This window comes from Zophobas morio, unplaced genomic scaffold, assembly GCF_036711695.1.
Source record: "Zophobas morio isolate AGI-343-1 ecotype UQ-CSIRO unplaced genomic scaffold, CSIRO_AGI_Zmor_V1 ptg000021l, whole genome shotgun sequence".
NCBI classification, from domain to species: Eukaryota; Metazoa; Arthropoda; class Insecta; order Coleoptera; family Tenebrionidae; genus Zophobas; species Zophobas morio.
Window position 1 is genome coordinate 21,113,026 of NW_026972126.1, and position 24,495 is coordinate 21,137,520.

Here is a 24,495-nt window from a genome sequence, read left to right on the forward strand (position 1 = left end):
AGTATCGGTGCACTCATAGTTTTTAGAATTACATGTTATAAAGGTTGTCATAAAAATATAAAATTCGCAAAATCAAATTTTATAACTTTTCGAAAATCTGGACTTATTTACCTTTGACCAATTTTTGATGTCAATTTTGTGTTTGTTTTTTATTTTTCAATTTTTTTCATTTTTCAATGCTTTGTGTTCATAATTTTTCGTTTCTTCAATATTTCGGTTTGCAATTTTTCAATTGTTCAGTTTTCCTTTTTCTTCGATTTTATAATTTTTTCATATCACAATCTTTCATACATTCGTTTTCTTTACGTTTTTAATTCTTCAATTTCTCGACTTCCAAATTGTTTAATTTGTCGATGTTATAATTTCTCATTATGTATTTCGATTTTTAATTTTTCGTTTCCCAATTTTTCAAGTTCGTGATTTTTATTTTTGACTTTGCCGATTTTTATTAATTTTTATTTTCTCGATTTTTCAATTTTTTGATATCTCAATTTTTCGTTTTTTTATTTCCTTTATTTTATCAATTTTTCGATTTGCGATTTTTGAATTTTACAATTTTCTGATATTACAATTTCTCATTTTTTCGATTTTTCAATTTCTCAGTTTTTAATTTTTCGTTTTCTCAATTTTTCGAGTTTCCGATTGTTATTTTTGTCTTCCCTAATGTTTTAATTCTGATTTTCTCCATTTTATATTGCAATTTTTCGTTTTTCATTTCCTTTATTTTTTTCCATATTTCTTTTGATTTTAAAAATTTTCAGTGTTTCAGTTTGCTTCAGTGTTTTAGTCTGCATTTTTTTGATTTTTCGTTTTCAGTTTTTCAGTTTCTCAAATTTTAATTTCTTGATTTTTCAGTTTTTCATTCCTTGAGTCCTTCAAGTTCTTGATTTTTATTTTTCAATTTCTCAATTTTATAATTTTTATATTTTTGACGTTTGCATTTTTTCGATTTTTCAATTTATTTAATTTTTCAGTGCTTTGTTTTCATAATTTTTCGTTTTTTTGACTTTGATTTATTCAATTTTTCAGTCAGTTTTCCTTTTTCTTCGATTTTATAATTTTTTGATGTCAAATTTTTCATTTTTCTCGACTTCCAAATTTTTCAGTTTTTCGGTTTGCAGTTCTTAAATTTTACAATTTTTCGATTTTTTATTTTTCCAGTTCGTTTTTATTTTTGACTTTACCGATTTTTTAATTTTTATTTTCTCGATTTTATTTCACAATTTTTCGTTTCTTCAATTTTTAATTTTTCGATTTTTCAATTTTTCGTTTCCTCAGTTTTCCAAGTTCTGATTTTTATTTTTGATTTTCCCGATTTTTTAATTCTCATTTTCTCGATTTTATATCACGATTTTCTCGGTTTTTTTCATTTCGCTTATTTTCTTCAATAACTCTTTTGATTTTTCAATTTTTCGTTTCTTGAATGTTTGGGTTTGCAAATTTTTGATTTTTCGTTTTTGGATTTTTCCGTTTCCTAATTTTGAATTTTTCGTTTTCTCAGTTTTTCAAGTTCCCGATTTTTATTTTTGTTTTCCCTAATGTTTTAATTTTGATTTTCTCTATTTTATATTACAATTTTTCGTTTTTCATTACCTTTATTTTTTCCATATTTCTTTTGATTTTTAAATTTTTCAGTGTTTCAGTTTTCTTCATTGTTTTAGTTTGCAATTTTTCGATTTTTCGTTTTCAGTTTTTCATTTCTTGAGTCCTTCAAGTTCTTGATTTTTATTTTTCAATTTCTCAATTTTATAATTTTTATATTTTTGACGTTTGCATTTTTTCTATTTTTCAATTTATTTAATTTTTCAATGCTTTGTTTTCATAATTTTTCGTTTTTTTGACTTCCATTTTTTAATTTTTCAATCAGTTTTCCTTTTCTTCGATTTTATAATTTTTTGATGTCCAATTTTTCATTTTTCTCGACTTCCAAATTTTTCAGTTTTTCGATTTGCAGCTTTTAAATTTAGCAATTTTTCGATTTTTTATTTTTCGTTTTCCCAATTTTTCCAGTTCGTTTTTATTTTTGACTTTCCCGATTTTTTAATTTTTATTTTCTCGATTTTATTTCACAATTTTTTGTTTCTTCAATTTTTAATTTTTCGTTTCCTCAGTTTTCCAAGTTCGTGATTTTTATTTTTGAGTTTCCCGATTTTTTAATTCTTATTTTCTCTATTTTATATCGCGATTTTCTCCGTTTTTTTCATTTCCTTTATTTTCTTCAATAACTCTTTTGATTTTTCAATTTTTCGTTTCTTGAATGTTTGAGTTTGCAAAGTTTTGATTTTTCGGTTTTGGATTTTTCCGTTTCCTAATTTTGAATTTTTCGTTTTCTCAGTTTTTCAAGTTCCCGATTTTTATTTTTGTCTTCCCTAATGTTTTAATTTTGATTTTCTCTATTTTATATTACAATTTTTCGTTTTTCATTACCTTTATTTTTTCCATATTTCTTTTGATTTTTAAATTTTTCAGTGTTTCAGTTTTCTTCAAGGTTTTAGTTTGCAATTTTTCGATTTTTCGTTTTCAGTTTTTCAATTTCTCGAATTTTAATTTCTTGATTTTTCAGTTTTTCATTTCTTGAGTCCTTCAAGTTCTTGATTTTTATTGTTCAATTTCTGAATTTTATAATTTTTATATTTTTGACGTTTGCAGTTTTTCTATTTTTCAATTTGTTTTCATAATTTTTCGTATTTTTGACTTTTGTTTATTCAATTTTTCAGTCAGTTTTTCTTTTTCTTCGATTTTATAGTTTTTTGATGTTCAATTTTTCATTTTTCTCGACTTCCAAATTTTTCAGTTTTTCGATTTGCAGTTTTTAAATTTAGCAACTTTTCAATGTTATAATTTCTCATTATTTCGATTTTTCATTTTCTTAATTTTTAACCTTCGATTTTTTATTTTTCGTTTTCCCAATTTTTCCAGTTCGTTTTTATTTTTGACTTTCCCGATTTTTTAATTTTTATTTTCTCGATTTTATTTCACAATTTTTTGTTTCTTCAATTTTTAATTTTTCGATTTTTCAATTTTTCGTTTCCTCAGTTTTCCAAGTTCCTGATTTTTATTTTTGACTTTTCAGATTTTTTAATTTTTATTTTCTCGATTTTATATCACAATTTTCCGTTTTTTGATTTCCTTTATTTTTTGAATATTTTTTTCGATTTTTCAGTTTTTCGTTTTTTCTATGTTTCGGCTTATAATTTTCGGTTTTTCAGTTTCTCAATTATTAATTTCTCGATTTTTTCAATTTTTCATTTCTTCAGTTCTTCAGGTTCTTGATTTTTATTTTTCAATGTTTCCGTTTTACAATTTCTTAATATTCCAATTTTTCATTTCTTCAGTTTCAAGTTTCTGAGTTTTATTTTTCACTTTCCCGATTTTTTAGTTTTTATTTTCTCGATTTTGTATCACAATTTTTTGTTTTTTTTTCTTTATTTTTTCAAATGTTTATTTCAATTTTCAATTTTTTGATATGGCTATTTTTCGTTTTTTCTGTTTCTCCGATTTTATAATTTTTTGGTTTCACAATTTTTCGTTTCTTCAAAGTTTCGGTTTTTAAATTTTCGATTTTACAATTTTTAATTTTTCAATTCTTTGATATCACTTTTTTTCGTTTTTTCTTTTCCTTCGATTTTATAATTTTTTGATATCACTATTTTTCAAGTTTTTGATTTTTATTTTTGACTCCCAATTTTTTTAATTTTTATTTTCTCAATTTTAGATCACAATTTACCGTTTACTTTCGATTTTTCAGTGTTCCAGTTTTTAGTTTTTCGTTTTTTCAATTTTTCTTTGCTTCAGTTTTTCAAGTCCTTGATTTTAATTTATCAATTTGTCAATTTTACATTTTTACAATTTTTTAATTTTTCAATTTTTCGTTTCTCCGGTTTTTCGATTTGCAATTTTTGGAGTTTCCATTTTTTCGATATTAGTTTTTCATTTTTTCGGTTCTTCAGTTTCTCAATTCTTTGTTTTTCGTTTCCTCATTTTCTGAGGAATTTTTCACTTTCCCAATTTTTGAATTTTTAGTTTTTCGGTTTTTCAGTTTCTCAGTTTTTAATTTATCAATTTTTCCTTTACTCAATTTTTCAAATTCTTGATTTTTATATTTGATTTTCCCAATTTTTTATTTCCTCGTTTTTATATCACAATTTTCTGTTTTTTCATTTCCTTATTTTTTTTGTTTTTCGATTTTTCAATTTTTCCTTTCCCCAATTTATCAAGTTCCTTATTTTTATTTTTCACCCTCAACTTTTTAATTTTTATCTTCTCGATTTTATATCACAATTTTACGTTTTTTCATTTCTTTATTTTTTTTCAATATTCCTTTCGATTTTTCGTTTTTCAATTTTTCAGTTTCTCAATTTGTAATTTCTCTATTTTTCAATTTTTCGTTTCTTCAGGTCTTAAGTTCTTGATTTTTATTTTTTAATTTCTCAATTTAGAATTTTTTCATTTGTCAATTTTTTTCGTTGTTACATTTCTCATTTTTCTCGATTGTTCAGTATCTCAATTTTTATGTTTCGATTTTTCAGTTTTTCGTTTCCTCAGGAACTTGAAATCCTGAGTTTTTTTTTCACTTTTCCCGATTTGTTAATTTTTGTTTTCTCAATTTTATATCCCAATTTTTAGTTTTTTCATGTCCTTTATTTTTTTAATTTTTCTTTCGATTTTACAATTTTTCGTTTTTCAATTTTTCAGTTCCCCAAGTTTTAATAATTTTTCTATTTTTCAATTTTTCGTTTCTTCAAGCCTTAAGATAAGATATTTATTTTTTAGTTTCAGTTTTATTTTTTTTTGTAATTTTTCAATTTTTCCTTTCTTCAGTTTTCCGGTTTGCAATTTTTAATGTTTCGATTTTTTAGTTTTTCGTTTCCTCAATTTTTTAAATTCCTGAGTTTAATTTTTTCCCTTTTTCCGAATTTTTAATTTTTGTTTTCTCGATTTCAATTTTTCGTTTTTTTCATTTCCTTTATTTTTTCAATATTTCTTCCGATTTTTCAATTTTTCGTTTCTTCAATGTTTCGGTTTACAATTTTTCAATTTTTTGAGTTTTTAATTTTTCGTTTTTTCAGATATTCTTAATCTTCATTTCTTCAGATTCTTGATTTTTATTTTTCAATTTCTCAATTTTTAATTTTTCGATTTTTCAATTTTTTGTTTCTTCAATTTTTCGGTTCTTCAGTTCTTCAGGTTCTTGATTTTTATTGTTAGTTTCAATGTTACTATTTTTTGCTATCACAATTTTTCGTTTTTCTTTACATTAGCTTTATTTTTTTCAATTTTGCAATTTTTCAATGTTGTAATTTCTCATTTTTCCAATTTATCAAGTTCCTGATTTTTATTTTTCACTTTCCCAATTTTTAATTTTTATTTCCTCTATTTTATATCACAATTCGTTTTTTAATTTCCTTTATTTTTATTTTTCAATGTTTGTTTCGATTTTATAATTTCTTCTTTAATCGATTGTTAATTTTTTTAATTTTGTAATTTTTGGATTTTCAATCAAGTTTCCGGTTTCTTTTATTTTCAAAATTTCGATTTTACAATACATATTTCATTTTTTCGATTTTCCGCTTCTTTAATTTTTGATTTTATACTGTTTATTTTTTTCGTATATGATTTTTCAGCTTTACAATCTTGCAATTTTGCAATGTTTCCAGTTTTTTGATTCGAAAAGTTGAAAAATTGCAAAACCGAAAACGTGGAAAATCGAAAAATCTTAATGAATAGAAAAACTAGAAAGACGAAAAAACGTAAAATCGAAAAATAAAACTAAAAAATTGTAAAAATCGAAAGAAACATTGAAAAAATACAAATTTTAAAATGGAAACTCGAACTCGATTTGATGAAACGAAATAATGAAAAATTTTAAATTGACAAAAATTGTAAAAATAAAGCAAAGCTAAAACCGAAACGAAAAACTAGAAATCGAAAATTTGGAAAAATTGACGAATTGAGAAATTGAAAAATTCAAAAGTTGTAAAATTGAAAACGTGAAAATTTTAAACTTAAAAACTCGAAAAAATGCAAATCGAAAAACTCAAGAAACAAAAAAGATCTAGAGTTTTTCAGAAAACAAAAATCGCAAAAATTTTTGATAACTTTTCAAAATAGCGAAATTTTACGTCAAGGGCAAGGCAAATTCTGTCGAAATAACGTCAAACCAATTTTTTATTCCCGTCTAGTTACCAGCCGTGTCACATGACGATTCTAATAGCTTAATTTCCATTAGCACGATCACAAACACGCGACACGCGAGCGAAAAACCCCCTGGATGGCTTCCGGTAATTAATTATTTGCCCGCTTTCACCGGAAGAGGGAAATGACTAAATTAGTCCCTGTGTTTATAAATTAGGCGAATGTGCTTTAAATCGCCGGGTCAGGGTCAAAGTTCAGACTCGCGCTCATAATCGGCTCGGATAAGAAAGCGAATCACAACTTACGAATTCAATCGAGTTAGCCGAGGTGAACTGGGGCACGCTTGATTGTCGAGAAAGTTTCGGCAGGTAGTGGAACACGAAAGTGCAGATCCACTACATTGAATCTTAATCGAGCGATTAATTTGATAATTAATTATAATAATTTTGGCACGACGGGGGTTATTGATCGACGACCTGATATCAGCAGACACAGGCTCAGGTTCAATCAATGCGATAATCAGATAAATTGCACTTTGATAAAGCGGACTTAAAACTATGGCTTTTGATTCACAAAACAGCTGATCATAATTCAGAGATAAAAGTGTAAATTGTTGGTGTTTTGACGTTGATGATAGATAAGAGTACACACGGAGTCGTGGTTAACCGTAAATTTATTTCGAACTTTATCGTGTTGCCAAACGCCTTTTATTGTGCCATGAAATGTGAACAATCATTGTTTATTTTTAATTAAAATTAATTACGACTTGTGGCATGTATTGATTAGTTCGTAATTGTATTCGAACGACTACGTGTTGCTTGTTTATGACAAACTAAATTATGTAATGTTGCTTTTTAGCAACTAAGTAAGAGATAATAAGCAAATATAATTTTGTCGTTTCAATTGTAGTAGTTTTGTAGACACCGGTATGATTTATCTCGTGACCATGGTAACAACCGTGGATTCGCAATTTCGCCTAAAATTGCCTCATGTCGGTGCTACGGTGTATACCTGAAAACAATGATTTTTTTTTTTATTATTTGTTTATAAACGATTTGGACCAGAAATAATGTGTGACTAATCGCATATTTATAGCAGTAATTTACATGTTTCATATCAATAGCGGTGACAAAGCAGTGGAAAAGTAAAGTCGTTGCTGATTTTTTCGTCTTATCTGACCTCGGCAGCTGTAACTAATCGAAATTAATTATGGAGAGTGTGGTATTTTTCACGTGTTGTGTGCAAACCTTTCTTTATGTCTTATTTCACTGGTGTGGATTATTCTGGCCGCTAGGAAAAATAATTGTGGTGTCATTCATAAACAAACTCGTTTGTCGTAACTTACTTCGTTCGGTTTATTTTGACAGGACGTGATGAGTTATGCAGCCAACAATACTTACATGGAATATTTTACATATAATACGTAAGAATTTTGAGACCTCGGACGTTGCACTATCTTGCAACGAAATGTGGCATTGATGTTGTTTGTGTTATTTAAATGTAGCAACATGGTCAGTTGCTGTTTTTTTGGGTAATTAAATAAAAAATGAAGAAAATAATTAAAGGTTGTGAATGATTATTATAGGTAGTTAAACTTTCATTAAAAATATTGTTGTTCAAGGTTCCTGTCTGGGCATTCAGGTTTCATTTTTGTTTTGTTAATTTCCAATTAAATGCTGCAGTGTTCAGGGTGACATGTCTGCAAATTCGGAAAAAATAAAGTGTGCAGTGACAGAACGAGGAAATAAATTGTATCTGTGTTACACTAGAGTAGAAATTTTGTGGGCAGAACATGTCAAGTCGTCACAATCTGTCACTTTGGTTTTGAGCAGTGGCGTAACATTTGTGTTCAAAAATAATAATGTATTTTCATAGAAATTGGAAAACTAACCCTGCAAGGAACTGATTTGAAAAAAAAAAACTCGGTTCTTTTGTGGCCACTATTTTTTGCGTTTGACGTTTGGATTAAAAAAAAAAACAAAATTGTAAAAAATTAGGATCCAAAACTGTAAAACTGACTGTTTTGAAATCTCACAAATGTTTTAAGGTTATCGGAAAATTGGTAAATCGCTAATCTTACCTTTATTTACCTTTTTTATTGCTTTTTGACTTTTTTGGTTCTATTTTTTATCGATTTTTTAATCACATTTTGTCGTCTTTTTATCTTGCATTTTTTGCGCTTTTCGCGTATTTTCTGCTGATTTTTTTTATATGTCGCTTTTTTGCCGTTTTAGCATTTTTTCGTTTTTTTTTTCTCTGTTGTTTTATGGTCATTTTTTTGGCGGTTTTTTGCTTTTGCTTTCCTTTGTCGCTTTTTTGTTGACTTTTTTTGTTTTTTTTTTTTATTTTTTTTTGTGGCCCGTTTTTATCGTTCTGTTTTTTTTTTGGCACATTTTTTACGTCTGTTTTCCGCCGATTTTTTATTCCCCTTTTTATTTCACCCTTTTTAAAAGTCGCTCTAGCGGCTTTTTTGTCGTCCATTTTTCGTATTTTTTCTCATCCCTTTTTCCGCATTTTTTGTCGATTTTTAATCTTCTCTTTCCCTTGCCATTTTTGTTTTTTTTTCTTTTGGTTTGTAGCATTTTTTTGTCCTTTTTTATTTTATTTTTATTTTTTTAAGTTCTATGTTTATTGTTTTTTTATCGTCCTTTTTTCCCGCATTTTTGTCACCTTTTTTCCCAAATTTTATTTCGATTTGTTTTTTCCCTTTTTTGTTACCTTTTTTTGGATTCTTTGACCCTTTTTGTCCCTCTTTTTAACGACTTGTTTGATTTTTATGCTCTTTTATTTTGTCTTTTGTTTTTTTCTAGTTTCTTTCCGCAGTTTTTACTCTCCATATTACTTTTCTTCTTTTTTTATCGTCTTTCTTTTGGCGCCTGTTTCTTTTTTTGCGCATTTTTTTCTCGCCACCTTTTTTTTTAAAGATTTTTTGTCGATTTTTATTGTCTTTTATTTTTTGTTGATTTTTTTTTTCTCACTTATTTTCGTATTTATCTATTTTTTTTTCGATTTTTTAGGAGCCTGCTTCCCTCTTTTTTTCCTGATTTTTTGTTCCCCCTTTTTATCTCACCATTTGTGGTCGCCTTTTGTTTGACTCCCTGTTTTTAGTCCTTTTTCTTGTGGCCAATTTTAACTCCCTTTTTTAATCCCATTTTCTTAGGGGCTCTTTTGTGGCCCCTTTTTTTCCCTTTTTTTATCGTCCTTTTTTTCTGCATTTTTTTTCAGTTTTCAGTTTTTCATTGTTACCATTTCAGAATTTTTAATTTTTCGATTTTTAGATTTTTAGTTTCTCAATATTAAATGTTTTCAATTTTCCGGTCTTCAGGATTTTCCAATTTATCGATTCGATTCATCTTTCTTCTTTTCAATTTTTCGATTCGCTAATTTTTCCGATTTTTAGTTTTTCAGTGTTTCAATTTTTAATTTCTTCAGTAAAATTGATAAATCAAAAATAAAAAAACGTAAAATGAAATCTAAAAATTGGAAATCAAAACTTGTAAAATTGAAGAAACGACAAATTCAAAAATTGAAAAAACGAAATATGTATTGTAAAAAAAAATACTAAATTGAAAAATTTTAAAATAGGAAAATCAAGGAAAATTTGAAAAATTTAATAAACGAAAAATTATAATATCGATAGAAACATTGAAAAAATAAAGATATGAAAAAACGAAAAATTGTGATTAAAATCGAGAAAACGAAAATTGAAAAATAAGGAAAGAAAAGATCGAAAAATTAAAAATTGGGAAATAGAAAAATCGAACAATGCAAGATTGTAATGTCAAAAAATTACAAAATTCGTAAATTGTGAATCAAAAATTGAAGACACTAAACCATTTTTTTGGTTCACCCTCATTATTTCACCATTTTTGGTAGTCATTTTGTATTCCGATTTTTTTACGGGCTTTTTGTAGCCCTTTTTTCGATTTTTTTTGTCGTCCCTTTTTTCCGTACTTTTTTGTCGTTCTTTTTTCCGCATTTTTTTCAATTTTAGGATTTCAAAATTTTACCATTTTTCAATTATTTGATCGCAAAACTTTTTAATTTATTCGATTTTTGATTTTTTAGTTTCTCGATACATATTTCATTTTTCAATTTTCCGATCGTCCAGTTTTTCGATTTGGTTTTACAATTTTGATGTTTTTATACTTTTCCGATTTTAACATTTTTGGATTTTCTAATTTATTGACTCGATTAGTTTTTCTTTCCAATTTTTCGATTCATTAATTTTTTTGAATGTTTAGTTTTTCAATGTTTCTTTTTTCGTTTCTTGAGTTTTTCGATTCTGAATTTTTCGATTTTCCACTTATTCAATTTACCAATTTTTTGGTTTATATATTCAAAAATCCAAAAAACCAAATATGTATTGCGAAATCAAAGAAATGGAAAAATCGGATAACTGGAAATTCAAAAATTACTAAATTGAAAATTTTTAAAATAGGAAAATCAAGGAATAGAAAATCAAAAATTGAAAATTTGAAAAATTTAATAAACGAAAAATTATAAAATCAAAAGAAACATTGAAAAAATAAAGAAAATGAAAAAACAAAAAATTGTGATAGAAAATGGAGAAAACGAAAATAAAAAAATTGGGAAAGAGAAAAATCAAAAGACAAGATTTTGAAAAACTGAGAAATCGAAAAATTAAAGATTATCGAAAATTTGCAAAATTGGAAAGTTGTGAATCAAAAATTTAAGAAACGAATGCATTTTTTTTTGTTCACCCTTTTTATTTCACCAATTTTGGTCGTGTTTTTTGACCCCCTTTTTTTAGTCGTTTGTCTTGAGACCAATTTTAACTTCCTCTTTTATTCCCATTTTCTTACGGGCTTTATTTGTGGCAATTTTTTCCCATTTTTTGTCGTCCTTTTTTCCGCTTTTTCCCAGTTTTCACTTTTTCAATTATACGATTTCAGAATTTTACCATTTTTCATTTTTTGGATGTCAAAACTTTTTCATTTTTTCGATTTTTCAATTTTTCAGTGTTACAGTTTTTTGACTTTACAATATTGATGATTCTATACTTTTTCGATTCATTAATTTTTTCTTTTTTTAGTTTTTCAACTTTTCGAATAAAAAAAAATTGAAAAATTGCAAAATTGTTAAATTGAAAAATTTAAAAACTGGAAATCAAGAACTTGCAAAAGTCGAAAATATTAAAAATTAAGAAAATTGCGAAATTGAAAAATTGAATAAACGATACATTAGAAAATCAAAAGAAACATTGAAAAAAAAAGGAAATAAAAAACGAAAAATTGTGATTTAAAATCGAAAACACGAAAATTAAAAAAATGCGAAAAAGAGAAAAGTCAAAAAAAAAAGATCTTGAAAAACTGGGGAAACGAAAAATTGAAAAATTGTGAATCAAAAAATTGAAGAAACGAAACCATTTTTTCTGTACACCGTTTTTATTTCACAATTTTTGATCGTCTTTTTTGACTCCCTTTTTTTTAGTCCTTTTTCTTGAGGCCAATTTTAACTCATTTTTTTATTCCCATTTTCTTACGGACTTTTTTATGGCCCTTTTTTTCGCTTTTTTTTCGTCCTTTTTTTTTTTTTGTTTTTTTTTTTTGTCGTCTTTTTTTCCGCATTTTTTATCGATTTTCGCTTTTTCAATTTTACGATTTCACAATTTTACCATTTTTCAATTATTGGATTTCAAAACTTTTTCATTTATTCGATTTTTAATTTTTTAATTTCTCGATACATATTTAATTTTTCTATTTTCCGATCTTTTAGTCTTACAGTTTTTCGATTTTTCAATATTGATGATTCTATACTTTTTCGATTTCAGCATTTTTGGATTTTCCAATTTATCAATTCGATTTGTTTTTTCTTCTTTCCAATTTTTCGGTTCATTAATTTTTTCTTTTTTTAGTTTTTCAACTTTGCGAATAAAAAAAATTGAAAAACTGGGAATCAAGAACTTGCAAAAGTCGAAAATATTAAAATTAATAAACTTAAAAATGGAAAATGAAAAAAAACAAAATATGTATGGTAAAATATATAATAAATATTGAAAATAAAAAAAATTGTGAAATTGAAAAATTGAATAAACGAAAAATTGTGATTTAAAATCGAAAACACGAAAATTAAAAAATTGCGAAAAAGAGAAAAGTCAAAAAAAACAAGAAATTGAAAAATCGAAAAATGGAAAATTGTAATGTCGAAAAATTGCAAAATTGTGAAACAAAAAATTGAAAAAACGAAACCATTTTCTGTTCGCCCTTTTTATCTCACCATTTTTGGTCGCCCTTTTTGGCTCCTTTTTTTTCGTTTTTTTTTTTGTCCTTTTTTTTTCGCACCATTTTTATACCGATTTTTTTGTGTTTTTCGTTGGGATTTTTTGCATTTTTAATTCCCATGTTTTTTTTACATTTTTTTGGTCGTCTTTCACCTACTTTTTTAGCTCTTTCGCCCTTTTTGTCTCACCATTTTTAGTAGCATTGTTTGACACCATTTTTAGTCACTTTTTTATCGTTATTTTTTGGTTTTATCGCTTTGTTGTTCATCATTTTTGAACAGTTTTTTCGCGTTTTTTGCTTTTCGTTTTTTTAACCAATCGTCTTTTGTTTCGCCTTTTTTTTTTTTGTCTATTTTCGATCGTCTTTTGTCGCCTGTTTTTTTGTCGCCCTTTTTATCTCACCATTTTTGGTAGCATTTTTTGACTTTTTTTAGTCCTTTTTCTTATGGCCAATTTTAACTCCCTTTTTTTATTCCTGTTTTCTTACAGGCTTTTTTGTGGCTCTTTTTTCGCTTTTTTTGTCATCCTTTTCTGCATTTTTTCTCAATTTTCAGTTTTTCATTTTTACGATTTCAGAATCTTTCTATTTTTCAATTTTCAAGTTTTTAGTTTCTCGATATTTAATTTTTCAGTTTTTCGACAATTTTGACGATTCTATACTTTTTCGATTTTAGCATTTTTGGATTTTCCAATTTATCGATTTGATTCGTTTTTCTTGGTTCCAATTTTTAGATTCATTAATTTTTTCGATTTTTCAACTTTTCGAATAAAAAAAATGGAAAAATTGCAAAATTGTAAAACTGAAAAATCGAAAATAAAAAAACGAAAAAGTGTAAAATGAAAAGTTTGAAAAATTTTAAAATTGGCAATCAAGAACTTGCATTTAAAAGGTTGATGACGTCATCACAAAATTTTATTATGAAAGACTCACTCAAAACATGCAGATAGCATGCTTATAACCTGTAATTTAAAAACCCATCCCTCTGTTTTAATTTTAACTTATAGGGGTTATCAAAAAAAAATTGCAAAATCTTTTTCTTTTTTTTTATTTATCTAACGAGTTGGATTTGTTTGATTGAATTGAATGGAAATTCTTTCTAATTAATTTTAGACAATTTACCACACTAGTAGGTAGACAAAAGGCTCGGTCATGGAACCCTAACTCCGACGTCATAAGCCAAAAAACCCAAAGTTTCTTTTAAAAATAGCCTGTGTATATAAAAAAAAGAATCGAAGTTATTTCAGAGTGTGTACTTAAACCCATGTCTCCATAATTTAACTTACTTAAGTAAACTTAACTCTTATAAATTATCATAATAAACCTCGCATTAATTTTACTCCACCACCTGCAGGTATTGACATATTTATTGTTTACCAACCTGAAACTACAGCCTTGGGCTTACCCCATTCCCACCCAATTAATAACACCCCGCCTAACCAAAACCAGCAGCAGTCTTCAAATCAATAACAAACATCACAAACAACTCTAATTCGTTTTATCGCCGTCCCCAACTCACTCACCCCCTCTGTGTTGCAGGTGGGAGAGCGCCAACACCCTCCACGGCCGCTCCTCCAACCCCTACAACACCAACCACATCGTCGGCGGCTCCTCCGGCGGCGAGGGCTGCCTCCAGGGGGCGGCCGGCTCGGCCTTCGGCATCGGCTCCGACATCGGCGGCTCCATCCGCATGCCCTCCTTCTTCAACGGCATCTTCGGCCACAAGCCCTCCAAGTTCATGGTCTCCAACAACGGCCAGTACCCCACCCCCATCACCATCGACCAGATGAGCTTCTTGGGGATCGGGCCCATGTGCCGGCGCGCCGAGGACCTCCTCCCCTTGCTGAAGATCATCGCCGGGAAGAACGCGGCCGAGCTGCGCCTCGACGAGCCCGTCGACGTCAAGCAGTTGAATTTCTACTACCAGGACAGCGACATGGGCTCGGTGGCGGTGTCGCCGGTGCACCACGAGATCAAGGAGCTGTTCGGGAAGATCAGCGTGCACCTAGAGAAGGCCCACGGGGTCAAGACGAAGAAGGTGGCCATCCAGCGGTTCCGCAAGAGCGGCCCGATCTGGTTCGCCAACATGAAGACGCCGAACGGGCCGTCGTTCCAGGAGCAGCTGGCCAACCTGGAGGGGTCGATCAACCCGTATCTGGAGCTGGTGAAGTGGTGCTTCGGCAGGTCGGACCACACTTTCATCGGGATCGCGACGGCGCTGGCGGATAAAGGGGGGTGCAAGTTCGGGGACGACAAGCACACGCATTTGGTGGAGGAGAAGGGGCGCTTGAGGAGGGAGATGGAGGATTTGCTGGGGGATGACGGGGTGTTCTTGTACCCGACGCACCCCACGGCCGCGCCTTTCCATAACGAGCCTCTGGTTAAACCGTTCAATTTCAGCTACACTGCCATCATCAACGTTCTTGGGTTCCCGGCGACCAACATCCCGATGGGGTTGAACAGCGAGGGGCTGCCGATCGGGGTGCAGGTGGTGGCGAACACCAAGAACGACAGGTTGTGCTTGGCTGTGGCGGTGGAGCTGGAGAAGGCGTTCGGGGGGTGGGTGCCCCCGAGCGTGGAGGCTTAAGGGGAACCAATATGCCTTGTGTCACTTTAGTTTAACGCATTTTTTCGAGTGTGGATGGCGATGTACAAATTCTTGTATTCTATTTAAGCGATTGGGTATTAGTGTGATAGGTGTAGGTGTGACCAAGTGGCGTTTGCCACTTCGCAGTATTGTGGCCAATTGAATTGTGCGCAAGACTGAGAGGAGCAACAGCTCAAGTACCAACCCTTTTATAGACGACCCATATATTTTATAAATGTTTTTACCAGTACGCTGTAAGCCAGTGGGTGTGTAATCACGTTCTATGATTGATACAATTTACAACCAGATTATGCATTATTTTTATAACTAAATGTTAAATTTTATAATAAAACTTTTCTCTGCTGTTAAGCATTCATTCACGACCTGGAAATCACGACCATATCCCGATTCACACTGCTCCAATTTGAAAGTGACAAAAACTGGATTAACAAAGATCAAAACACTGAATCTCAGATTAATAATTTTTTGAGGACGTCATCGACTTTGTGGTGGGAGACATTTTAACATGTATTTGTGACACAAATACTTCTATAGTATGTGAATCTAGTCGAAATTGACAACACGAACCTTTCTTTTAAATACAGTAAATCAATAAGTCACAATCTTTACACTTATGAAAATTTTGAACATCGTTTGGCCATTTTCGAAAATTACCTAAACACTTTTTTGTAGATTTCGACCTCCAGAAGTTGATTTCGCCCTCATTTCTTCGATGACTCCTATCATTTTTCCGAAATGTTCAATGGAAATATGACAATTTTTAAGTTTTTTTTTAAAGTTCAATTTCAAGTCGAATATTTCGAAAATGTTACTCCGGGACCGTAAGCAAGCTGTATTTTTTTAAACAGAAGGTCGAGATCTACGTCCCTGAATTTTTCGAGGGTTTTTAGGCGACTTTTTCAAATGCTCGATTTTGCAATACATACTCGTTTCAGAAAATTTTGGGCAGTTTTTGACAATTTTCAAAATTATTCGAAGACATTTTTTTGTAGATTTCGACTTCATTTCTTCGATAATTCCTGGTGTTTGACCGGAATCGCAAATCGAAGTATGGCAGTTAATTAAAAAAAAAATTAAATTTCAAATCAAATATTTTCAAAATGTTGCTATATTTTTGGAATCAACACGTCGAAATCTACCTCCCTGAATTTTTTGAGGATTTTTGAGCAACTTTTTCAAAAGTTTAATTTTCCAATACACTGAAAATTTTGAATCTTTTTCAACCATTTTTGAAAATTATGCAAAGATATTTTCTTCCCGACTTAGACCTCCAGAAGCAAATTTTGGCCTCTTTTCTTCGACAACTCCCACCATTTTTCCGGAATCGTCAATCGAAATATGACGGTTTTCAAGATTTAAAAAAATTGGTTTCAAACTGAATATTTATAAAATGTTGCTCCGGAACTGTAAAAACACAATATATTTTTCGACTCAAGACGTCCAGATCTACATTCCTGAATTTTTTGCTGATTTTTAGGCAACTTTTTCAAAAACTCAGGTTTTCAATATTCCCTTACGATAATTTTGAACCTTTTCGAAAATTATCGAAAAACATTTTCTTTTAGAGTTCAACCTTCAAGAGTACATTTGGACCTCTTTTTTTAGATAAATCCTGCTATTTTTCCGGAAATACCAATTGAAAAATGGCAATTTAAAACTTTTTTTTTTAATTTAATTTCAAAATCGAAAACTTCTCCAGGGCCGTAAACAAGCCATATTTTTCAATCAGCAAATGTAACTCTACATCCCTCTACATCCCTTAATTTTTTGCGGAATTTCTGGCAACTTTTTCAAAAGCTCAGTTTTTTTTGAAAATTTTTACTTTTTCGACTATTTTCGAAAATTACCCAAAGATATTTTCCTATGGATTTCGACTTCCAGAAGTAAATTTTGGCCTCTTTTCTTCGAACCCTTCCACCATTTTTCTGGAATCCCAAATTGAAATATGGCGATTTTCAAGATTTAAAAAAAATAGTTTCAAACTGAATATTTATAAAATGTGGCTTCGGAACTGTAAACACACTATATTTTTCGACTCAAGACGTCCAGATCCACATTCCTGAATTTTTTAGGCAAATTTTTCAAAAACTCAATTTTTCAATATTTCCTTACGATAATGTTGAACCTTTTCGAAAATTATCGAAAATCATTTTCTTGTAGAGTTCAACCTTCAAGAGTAAATTTGGACCTCTTTTTTTAGATAACTCCTACTATTTTTTCGGAAATACCAATTGATAAATGGCAATTTAAAACTTTTTTTTTAATTTAATTTCAAAATCGAATACTTCTACAATGTTACTCCAGGACCGTAAACAAGCCATGTTTTTCAATCAGCAAATGGAGATCTACATCCCTGAATTTTTTGCGGATTTTCAGGCAACTTTTTCAAAAGCTCAAGGTTTCAAAATTCTTTTACCAAAATTTTTGAATCGTTTTCGACCATTTTCGAAAATTACCCAAAAACATTTCTTCTACATTTAGACTTCCGAAAGTAAATTTTTCTTTGACAATTCCCACCATTTTCCGGATCCCAAATTGAAAGATGGCGATTTTCAAGATTTAAAAAAAATAATTTCAAACTGAATATTTCTAAAATGTTGCTCCGGAACTGTAAACACACTATATTTTTCGACTCAAGACGTCCATATCCACATTCCTGAATTTTTTGCGGATTTTTAGGCAACTTTTTCAAAAACTCAATTTATCAATATTCCCTTGCTATAAATTTGAACCTTTTCGAAAATTATCGAAAAACATTTTCTTGTAGAGTTCAACCTTCAAGAGTAAATTTGGACCTCTTTTTTTAGATAACTCCTACTATTTTTCCGGAAACTCCAATTGAAAAGTGGCAAGTTAAAACATTTTTTTTAAATTTAATTTCAAAATCGAATACTTCTAAAATGTTACTCCAGAACCGTAAACAAGCCATATTTTTCAATCAGCAAATGTAAATCTACATCCCAGAATTTTTTGCGGATTTTCTGGCAACTTTTTCAAAAGCTCAATTTTTTTTGAAAATTTTTACTTTTTCGACCATTTTCGAAAATTACCCAAAGACATTTTCCTGTAGATTTCGACTTCCAGAAGTAAATTTTGGCCTCTTTTCTTCGAACCCTCCCACCATTTTTCCGGAATTCCAAATTGAAATATGGCGATTTTCAAGATTTAAAAAAAATAATTTCAAACTGAATATTTATAAAATGTTGCTCCGGAACTGTAAACACACTATTTTTCGACTCAAGACGTCCAGATCCACATTCCTGAATTTTTTGCGGATTTTTAGGCAACTTTTTCAAAAACTCAATTTTTCAATATTCCCTTACGATAATTTTGAACCTTTTCGAAAATTATCTAAAAACATTTTCTTTTAGAGTTCAACTTTCAAGAGTAAATTTGGACCTCTTTTTTTAGATAACTCCTACTATTTTTCCGGAAACTCCAATTCAAAATGGCAATTTAAAATATTTTTTTCTAATTTAATTTCAAAATCGAATACTTCTAAAATGTTACTCCAGGACCGTAAACAAGCCATATTTTTCAATCAGCAAATGTAGCTCTACATCCCAGAATTTTTTGCAGATTTTGTGGCAACTTTTTCAAAAGCTCAATTTTTTTTTTGAAAATTTTGACTTTTTCGATCATTTTCGAAAATTATCCAAAGACATTTTCCTGTAGATCTCGAATTCCACAAGTAAATTTTGGCCTCTTTTCTTCGAACCCTCCCACCATTTTTCCGGATCCCAAATTGAAATATGGCGATTTTCAAGATTTAAAAAAAATAATTTCAAATTGAATACTTATAAAGTGTTGCTCCGGAACTCTAAATACACTATATTTTTCGACTCAAGACGTCCAGATCTACATTCCTGAATTTTTTGCAGATTTTTAGGCAACTTTTTCAAAAACTCAATTTATCAATATTCCCTTGCTATAAATTTGAACCTTTTCGAAAATTATCGAAAAACATTTTCTTGTAGAGTTCAACCTTCAAGAGTAAATTTGGACCTCTTTTTTTAGATAACTCCTACTATTTTGCCGGAAATACCAATTGAAATATGGCGATTTACAACTTTTTTTTTTAATTTAATTTCAAAATCGAATACTTCTACAATGTTACTCCAGGACCGTAAACAAGCCATATTTTTCAATCAGCAAATGAAAATCTACATCCCTGAATTTTTTGCGAATTTTTAGACAACTTTTTCAAAAGCTCAATTTTTTTGTAGATTCCGACCTCCAGAAGTTGATTTCGGCCTTATATCTTTGATAACTCCTATCATTTTTCCAAAATATTCAATGGAAATATGAAAATTTTTAAGATTGTTTTAAAAAGTTCAATTTCAAATAGAATTTTTCAAAATTGTTACTTCGGGACCGTAAGCAAGCTATATTTTTTGAAACAGAAGTTCGAAATCTATGTCCCTGAATTTTGTGCGAATATTTAGGCAAATTTCTCAAATGCTCGATTTTGGAATACATACTCCTTTAAGAAAATTTTGAGCATTTTTTGACCATTTTGAAAATTACCCAAAGAAATTTTCTTGTAGATTTGGACCTTCAGAAGATAATTTCGGCTTCATTTCTTCGATAACTTCTGGTGTTTTACCAGAATCGCAAATCGAAATATGGCAATTAAGATTTGAAAAAAAAAAAATTAAATGTCAAATCAAATATTTCCAAAATGTTGCTCCGGGAACATAGACACGTTATATTTTTGAAATCAACACGTCGTAATCTACCTCCCTGATTTTTTTGAGGATTTTTGAGCAACTTTTCCAAAAATCAATTTTTTTTTATTTTGACGCTTTTTCGACCATTTTCGAAAATTACCCAGAGACATTTTCTTGTAGATTTGGATCTCCAGATTTAAATTTCGGCCTCTTCTCTTCGACAACTTTCACCATTTTTCGGGAATCGCCAACCGAATATGGTGGTTTTCAAGATTTAAAAAAAAAATTAATTTCAAAACTTAACTGAATATTTTGTAAAATGTTGTTCCGATAGCATAAACACGCCATATTTTTCGAATCAGCACGTCGATATCTACATCTCTGAATTTTTTGGGGATTTTTGAAGCAACTTTTTCAAAAGTTCAATTTTTTTTGAAAATTTCGACTCTTTCGACCATTTTCGTAAATTATCCAAAGACATTTTCCTGTAGATTTCGACCTCCAGAAGTTAACTGCGGCGTCACTTCTTCGATAACTCCCACTATTTTACCGGAATCTCCAATCGAAATTGTGTCAATTTTAAAGATTAAAAAAAATAATAATTTCAAGCCAAACATTTCAAAACTGTTACATCGGGACCATAAAGTCGCGATATTTTTTGAATCAGTACGTCGAGATCTACAGCCCTGAATTTTTTGAGGATTTTTAGGCAACTTTTTCAAAAGCTCAATTTTTTTTTTTTTTATTTTGACTCTTTTTCGACCATTTTCGTAAATTACCCAAAGACATTTTCTTGTAGATTTCGACCTCCAGAAGTTAATTGCGGCGTCACTTCTTCGATAACTCCCACTATTTTACCGGAATCTCCAATCGAAATTGTGTCAATTTTAAAGATTAAAAAAAATAATAATTTCAAGCCAAATATTTCAAACCTGTTACATCGGGACCATAAAGTCGCTATATTTGTCGAATCAGTACGTCGAGATCTACAGCCCTGAAGTTTTTGAGGATTTTTAGGCAACTTTTTCAAAAAATCAGTTTTTCAATACCCCCTTATGAAAATTTGGAGCATTTTTCTACCATTTTCTAAATTTGCCTAGAGGCATTTTCTTGTACTTTTCGAACTCCAGAAGTTAATTCAACCTCATTTCTTCAACAACCCCTACCATTTTTCCGGAACCATTAATCGAAAAACGCAATTTAAAACATTTTTTAAAAAACTGAATTTCAAACGGAATATTTTTAAAATGTTGCCTCGGAACCGTAAAAACGTTATATTTTTCGAATCAGCACGCCGACATCTACATCTCTAAATTTTTGCGGATTTTTAAGCAACTTTTTCCAGAGTTCAATTTTTTTTGAAAATTTTGACGCTTTTTCGACCATTTTCGAAAATTACCCAAAGACTTTTTCTTGTAGATTTAAGATCTCCAGATTTGAATTTCGGCCTCTTTTCTTCGACAAATTTCACCATTTGTCGGGAATCGCCAATCGAAATATGGTGGTTTTCAAGATTTAAAAAAAAATGAATTTCAAACTTAACTGAATATTTTGTAAAATGTTGTTCCGATACCATAAACACGCTATATTTTTTGGCTCAGCAGGTCAAGATCTACATCCCTGAATTTTTTGAAGATTTTTAGGCAACTTTTTCAAAAGCTCAATTTTTCAATTCCCTTTGAAAATTTTGAGCATTTTTGAAAGTTACCCAAAAACATTTTCTTATCAATTTAAACATCCAGTAGTTAATTTCGGCCTCACTTCTTCGATAACTTTTAGTATTTTTCCACAATCGCCAATCGAAAAATGGCAATTTAAAACGTTTTGTAAAAAAGTGAATTTCAAAGCGAATATGTGTTTTTAAAATGTTGCCCTGGGCCCCTAAACACACCATATTTTTCGAATCAGCACGTCGACATGGGCTCGGTGGCGGTGTCGCCGGTGCACCACGAGATCAAGGAGCTGTTCGGGAAGATCAGCGTGCACCTGGAGAAGGCCCACGGGGTCAAGACGAAGAAGGTGGCCATCCAGCGGTTCCGCAAGAGCGGCCCGATCTGGTTCGCCAACATGAAGACGCCGAACGGCCCGTCGTTCCAGGAGCAGCCGGCCAACCTGGAGGGGTCGATCAACCCGTATCTGGAGCTGGTGAAGTGGTGCTTCGGCAGGTCGGACCACACTTTCATCGGGATCGCGACGGCGCTGGCGGATAAAGGGGGGTGCAAGTTCGGGGACGACAAGCACACGCATTTGGTGGAGGAGAAGGGGCGCTTGAGGAGGGAGATGGAGGATTTGCTGGGGGATGACGGGGTGTTCCTGTACCCCACGCACCCCACGGCCGCGCCTTTCCATAACGAGCCTCTGGTTAAACCGTTCAATTTCAGCTACACTGCCATCATCAACGTTCTTGGGTTCCCGGCGACCAACATCCCGATGGGGTTGAACAGCGAGGGGCTGCCGATCGGGGTGCAGGTGGTGGCGAACACCAAGAACGACAGGTTGTGCTTGGCTGTGGCAGTGGAGCTGGAGAAGGCGTTCGGGGGGTGGGTGCCCCCGAGCGTGGAGGCTTAAGGGGAACCAATATGCCTTGTGTCACTTTAGTTTAACGCATTTTTTCGAGTGTGGATGGCGATGTACAAATTCTTGTATTCTATTTAAGCGATTGGGTATTAGTGTGATAGGTGTAGGTGTGACCAAGTGGCGTTTGCCACTTCGCAGTATTGTGGCCAATTGAATTGTGCGCAAGACTGAGAGGAGCAACAGCTCAAGTACCAACCCTTTTATAGACGACCCATATATTTTATAAATGTTTTTACCAGTACGGTGTAAGCCAGTGGGTGTGTAATCACGTTCTATGATTGATACAATTTACAACCAGATTATGCATTATTTTTATAACTAAATGTTAAATTTTATAATAAAACTTTTCTCTGCTGTTAAGCATTCATTCACGACCTGGAAATCACGCCCACATCCCGATTCACACTGCTCCAATTTGAAAGTAACAAAAACTGGAGTAACAAAAATCAAAACAATGAATCTCAGATTAATAATTTTTTGAAGACGTCATCAAATTTGTGGTGGGAGACAATTTCAACATGTATACTGTAACACAAATACATGAATCTAGTCAAAATTGAGAACACGAACCTTTCTTTTAAATAGAATAAATCATTAAGTCACAATATTTACACTTATGAAAATTTTCATCGTTTGGCTATTTTCGAAAATTACCTAGACATTTTTTTGTAGATTTCGACCTCCAGAAGTTGATTTCGCCCTCATTTCTTCGATGACTCCTATCATTTTTCCCAAATGTTCAATGGAAATATGACAATTTTTAAGTTTTTTTTTAAAGTTCAATTTCAAGTCGAATTTTTCGAAAATGTTACTCCGGGACCGTAAGCAAGCTGTATTTTTTTAAACAGAAGGTCGAGATCTACGTCCCTGAATTTTTCGAGGGTTTTTAGGCGACTTTTTCAAATGCTCGATTTTGCAATACATACTCGTTTCAGAAAATTTTGGGCAGTTTTTGACAATTTTTGATAATTCCTGGTGTTTGACCGGAATCGCAAATCGAAATATGGCAGTTAAGATAAAAAAAAAATTAAATGTCAAATCAAATATTTTCAAAATGTTGCTATATTTTTGGAATCAACACGTCGAAATCTACCTCCCTGAATTTTTTGAGGATTTTTGAGCAACTTTTTCAAAAGTTTAATTTTTCAATACACTGAAAATTTTGAATCTTTTTCAACCATTTTCGAAAATTATGCAAAGATATGTTCTTCCCGACTTAGACCTCCAGAAACAAATTTTGGCCTCTTTTCTTCGACTCCCACCATTTTTCCGGAATCGTCAATCGAAATATGACGGTTTTCAAGATTTAAAAAAATTGGTTTCAAACTGAATATTTATAAAATGTTGCCCCGGAACTGTAAAAACACTATATTTTTTACTCAAGACGTCCAGATCTACATTCCTGAATTTTTTGCTGATTTTTAGGCAACTTTTTCAAAAACTCAGTTTTTCAATATTCCCTTACGATAATTTTGAACCTTTTCGAAAATTATCGAAAAACATTTGCTTTTAGAGTTCAACCTTCAAGAGTACATTTGGACCTCTTTTTTTAGATAACTCCTACTATTTTTTCGGAAATACCAATTGAAAAGTGGCAATTTAAAACTTTTTTTTAATTTAATTACAAAATCTAATACTTCTACAATGTTACTCCAGGACCGTAAACAAGCCATATTTTTCAATCAGCAAATGAAAATCTATATCCCTGAATTTTTTGCGGATTTTCAGGCAACTTTTTCAAAAGCTCTTTTTTGAAAATTTTGACTTTTTTGACCATTTTCAAAAATTACCCAAAGACATTTTCCTGTAGATTTCGACTTTCAGAAGTAAATTTTGGCCTCTTTTCTTCGAACCCTCCCACCATTTTTCCGGAATCCCAAATTGAAATATGGCGATTTTCAAGATTTAAAAAAAATAATTTCAAACTGAATATTTATAAAATGTTGCTCCGGAACTGTAAACACACTATATTTTTTTATTCAAGACGTCCAGATCTACACTCCTGAATTTTTTGCGGATTTTTAGGCAACTTTTTCAAAAACTCAATTTATCAATATTCCCTTACGATAATTTTGAACCTTTTCGAAAATTATCGAAAAACATTTTCTTGTCGAGTTCAGCCTTCAAGAGTAAATTTGGACTTCTTTTTTTAGATAACTCCTAGTATTTTTCCGGAAATACCAGTTGAAAAATGGCAATTTAAAACTTTTTTTTTAATTTAATTTCAAAATCGAATACTTCTACAGTGTTACTCCAGGACCGT

At 30.7% G+C, this 24,495-nt stretch overlaps 2 protein-coding genes across 2 annotated transcripts in view; both read left to right on the top strand.

Annotated features, from left to right (window-relative positions):
* The window catches only part of LOC135132450 (fatty-acid amide hydrolase 2-like), a 30,212-nt gene extending 14,885 nt beyond the window's left edge, over window positions 1–15,327 (top strand). Inside the window, exon 4 of the mRNA XM_064060547.1 lies at window positions 13,917–15,327. Coding sequence (XP_063916617.1) covers window positions 13,917–14,964 — 1,048 coding nt within the window. The 3' untranslated portion in view covers window positions 14,965–15,327. The remainder of the gene's footprint in view (window positions 1–13,916) is intronic.
* Window positions 15,328–21,572: 6,245 nt separating this feature from the next.
* LOC135131764 (fatty-acid amide hydrolase 2-B-like) lies at window positions 21,573–22,223 on the top strand. Its single transcript, XM_064059611.1, has one exon. It carries the CDS (start codon window positions 21,573–21,575, stop codon window positions 22,221–22,223), a length of 651 nt encoding a protein of 216 aa, XP_063915681.1.
* The last annotated feature ends 2,272 nt before the right edge of the window (window positions 22,224–24,495 follow it).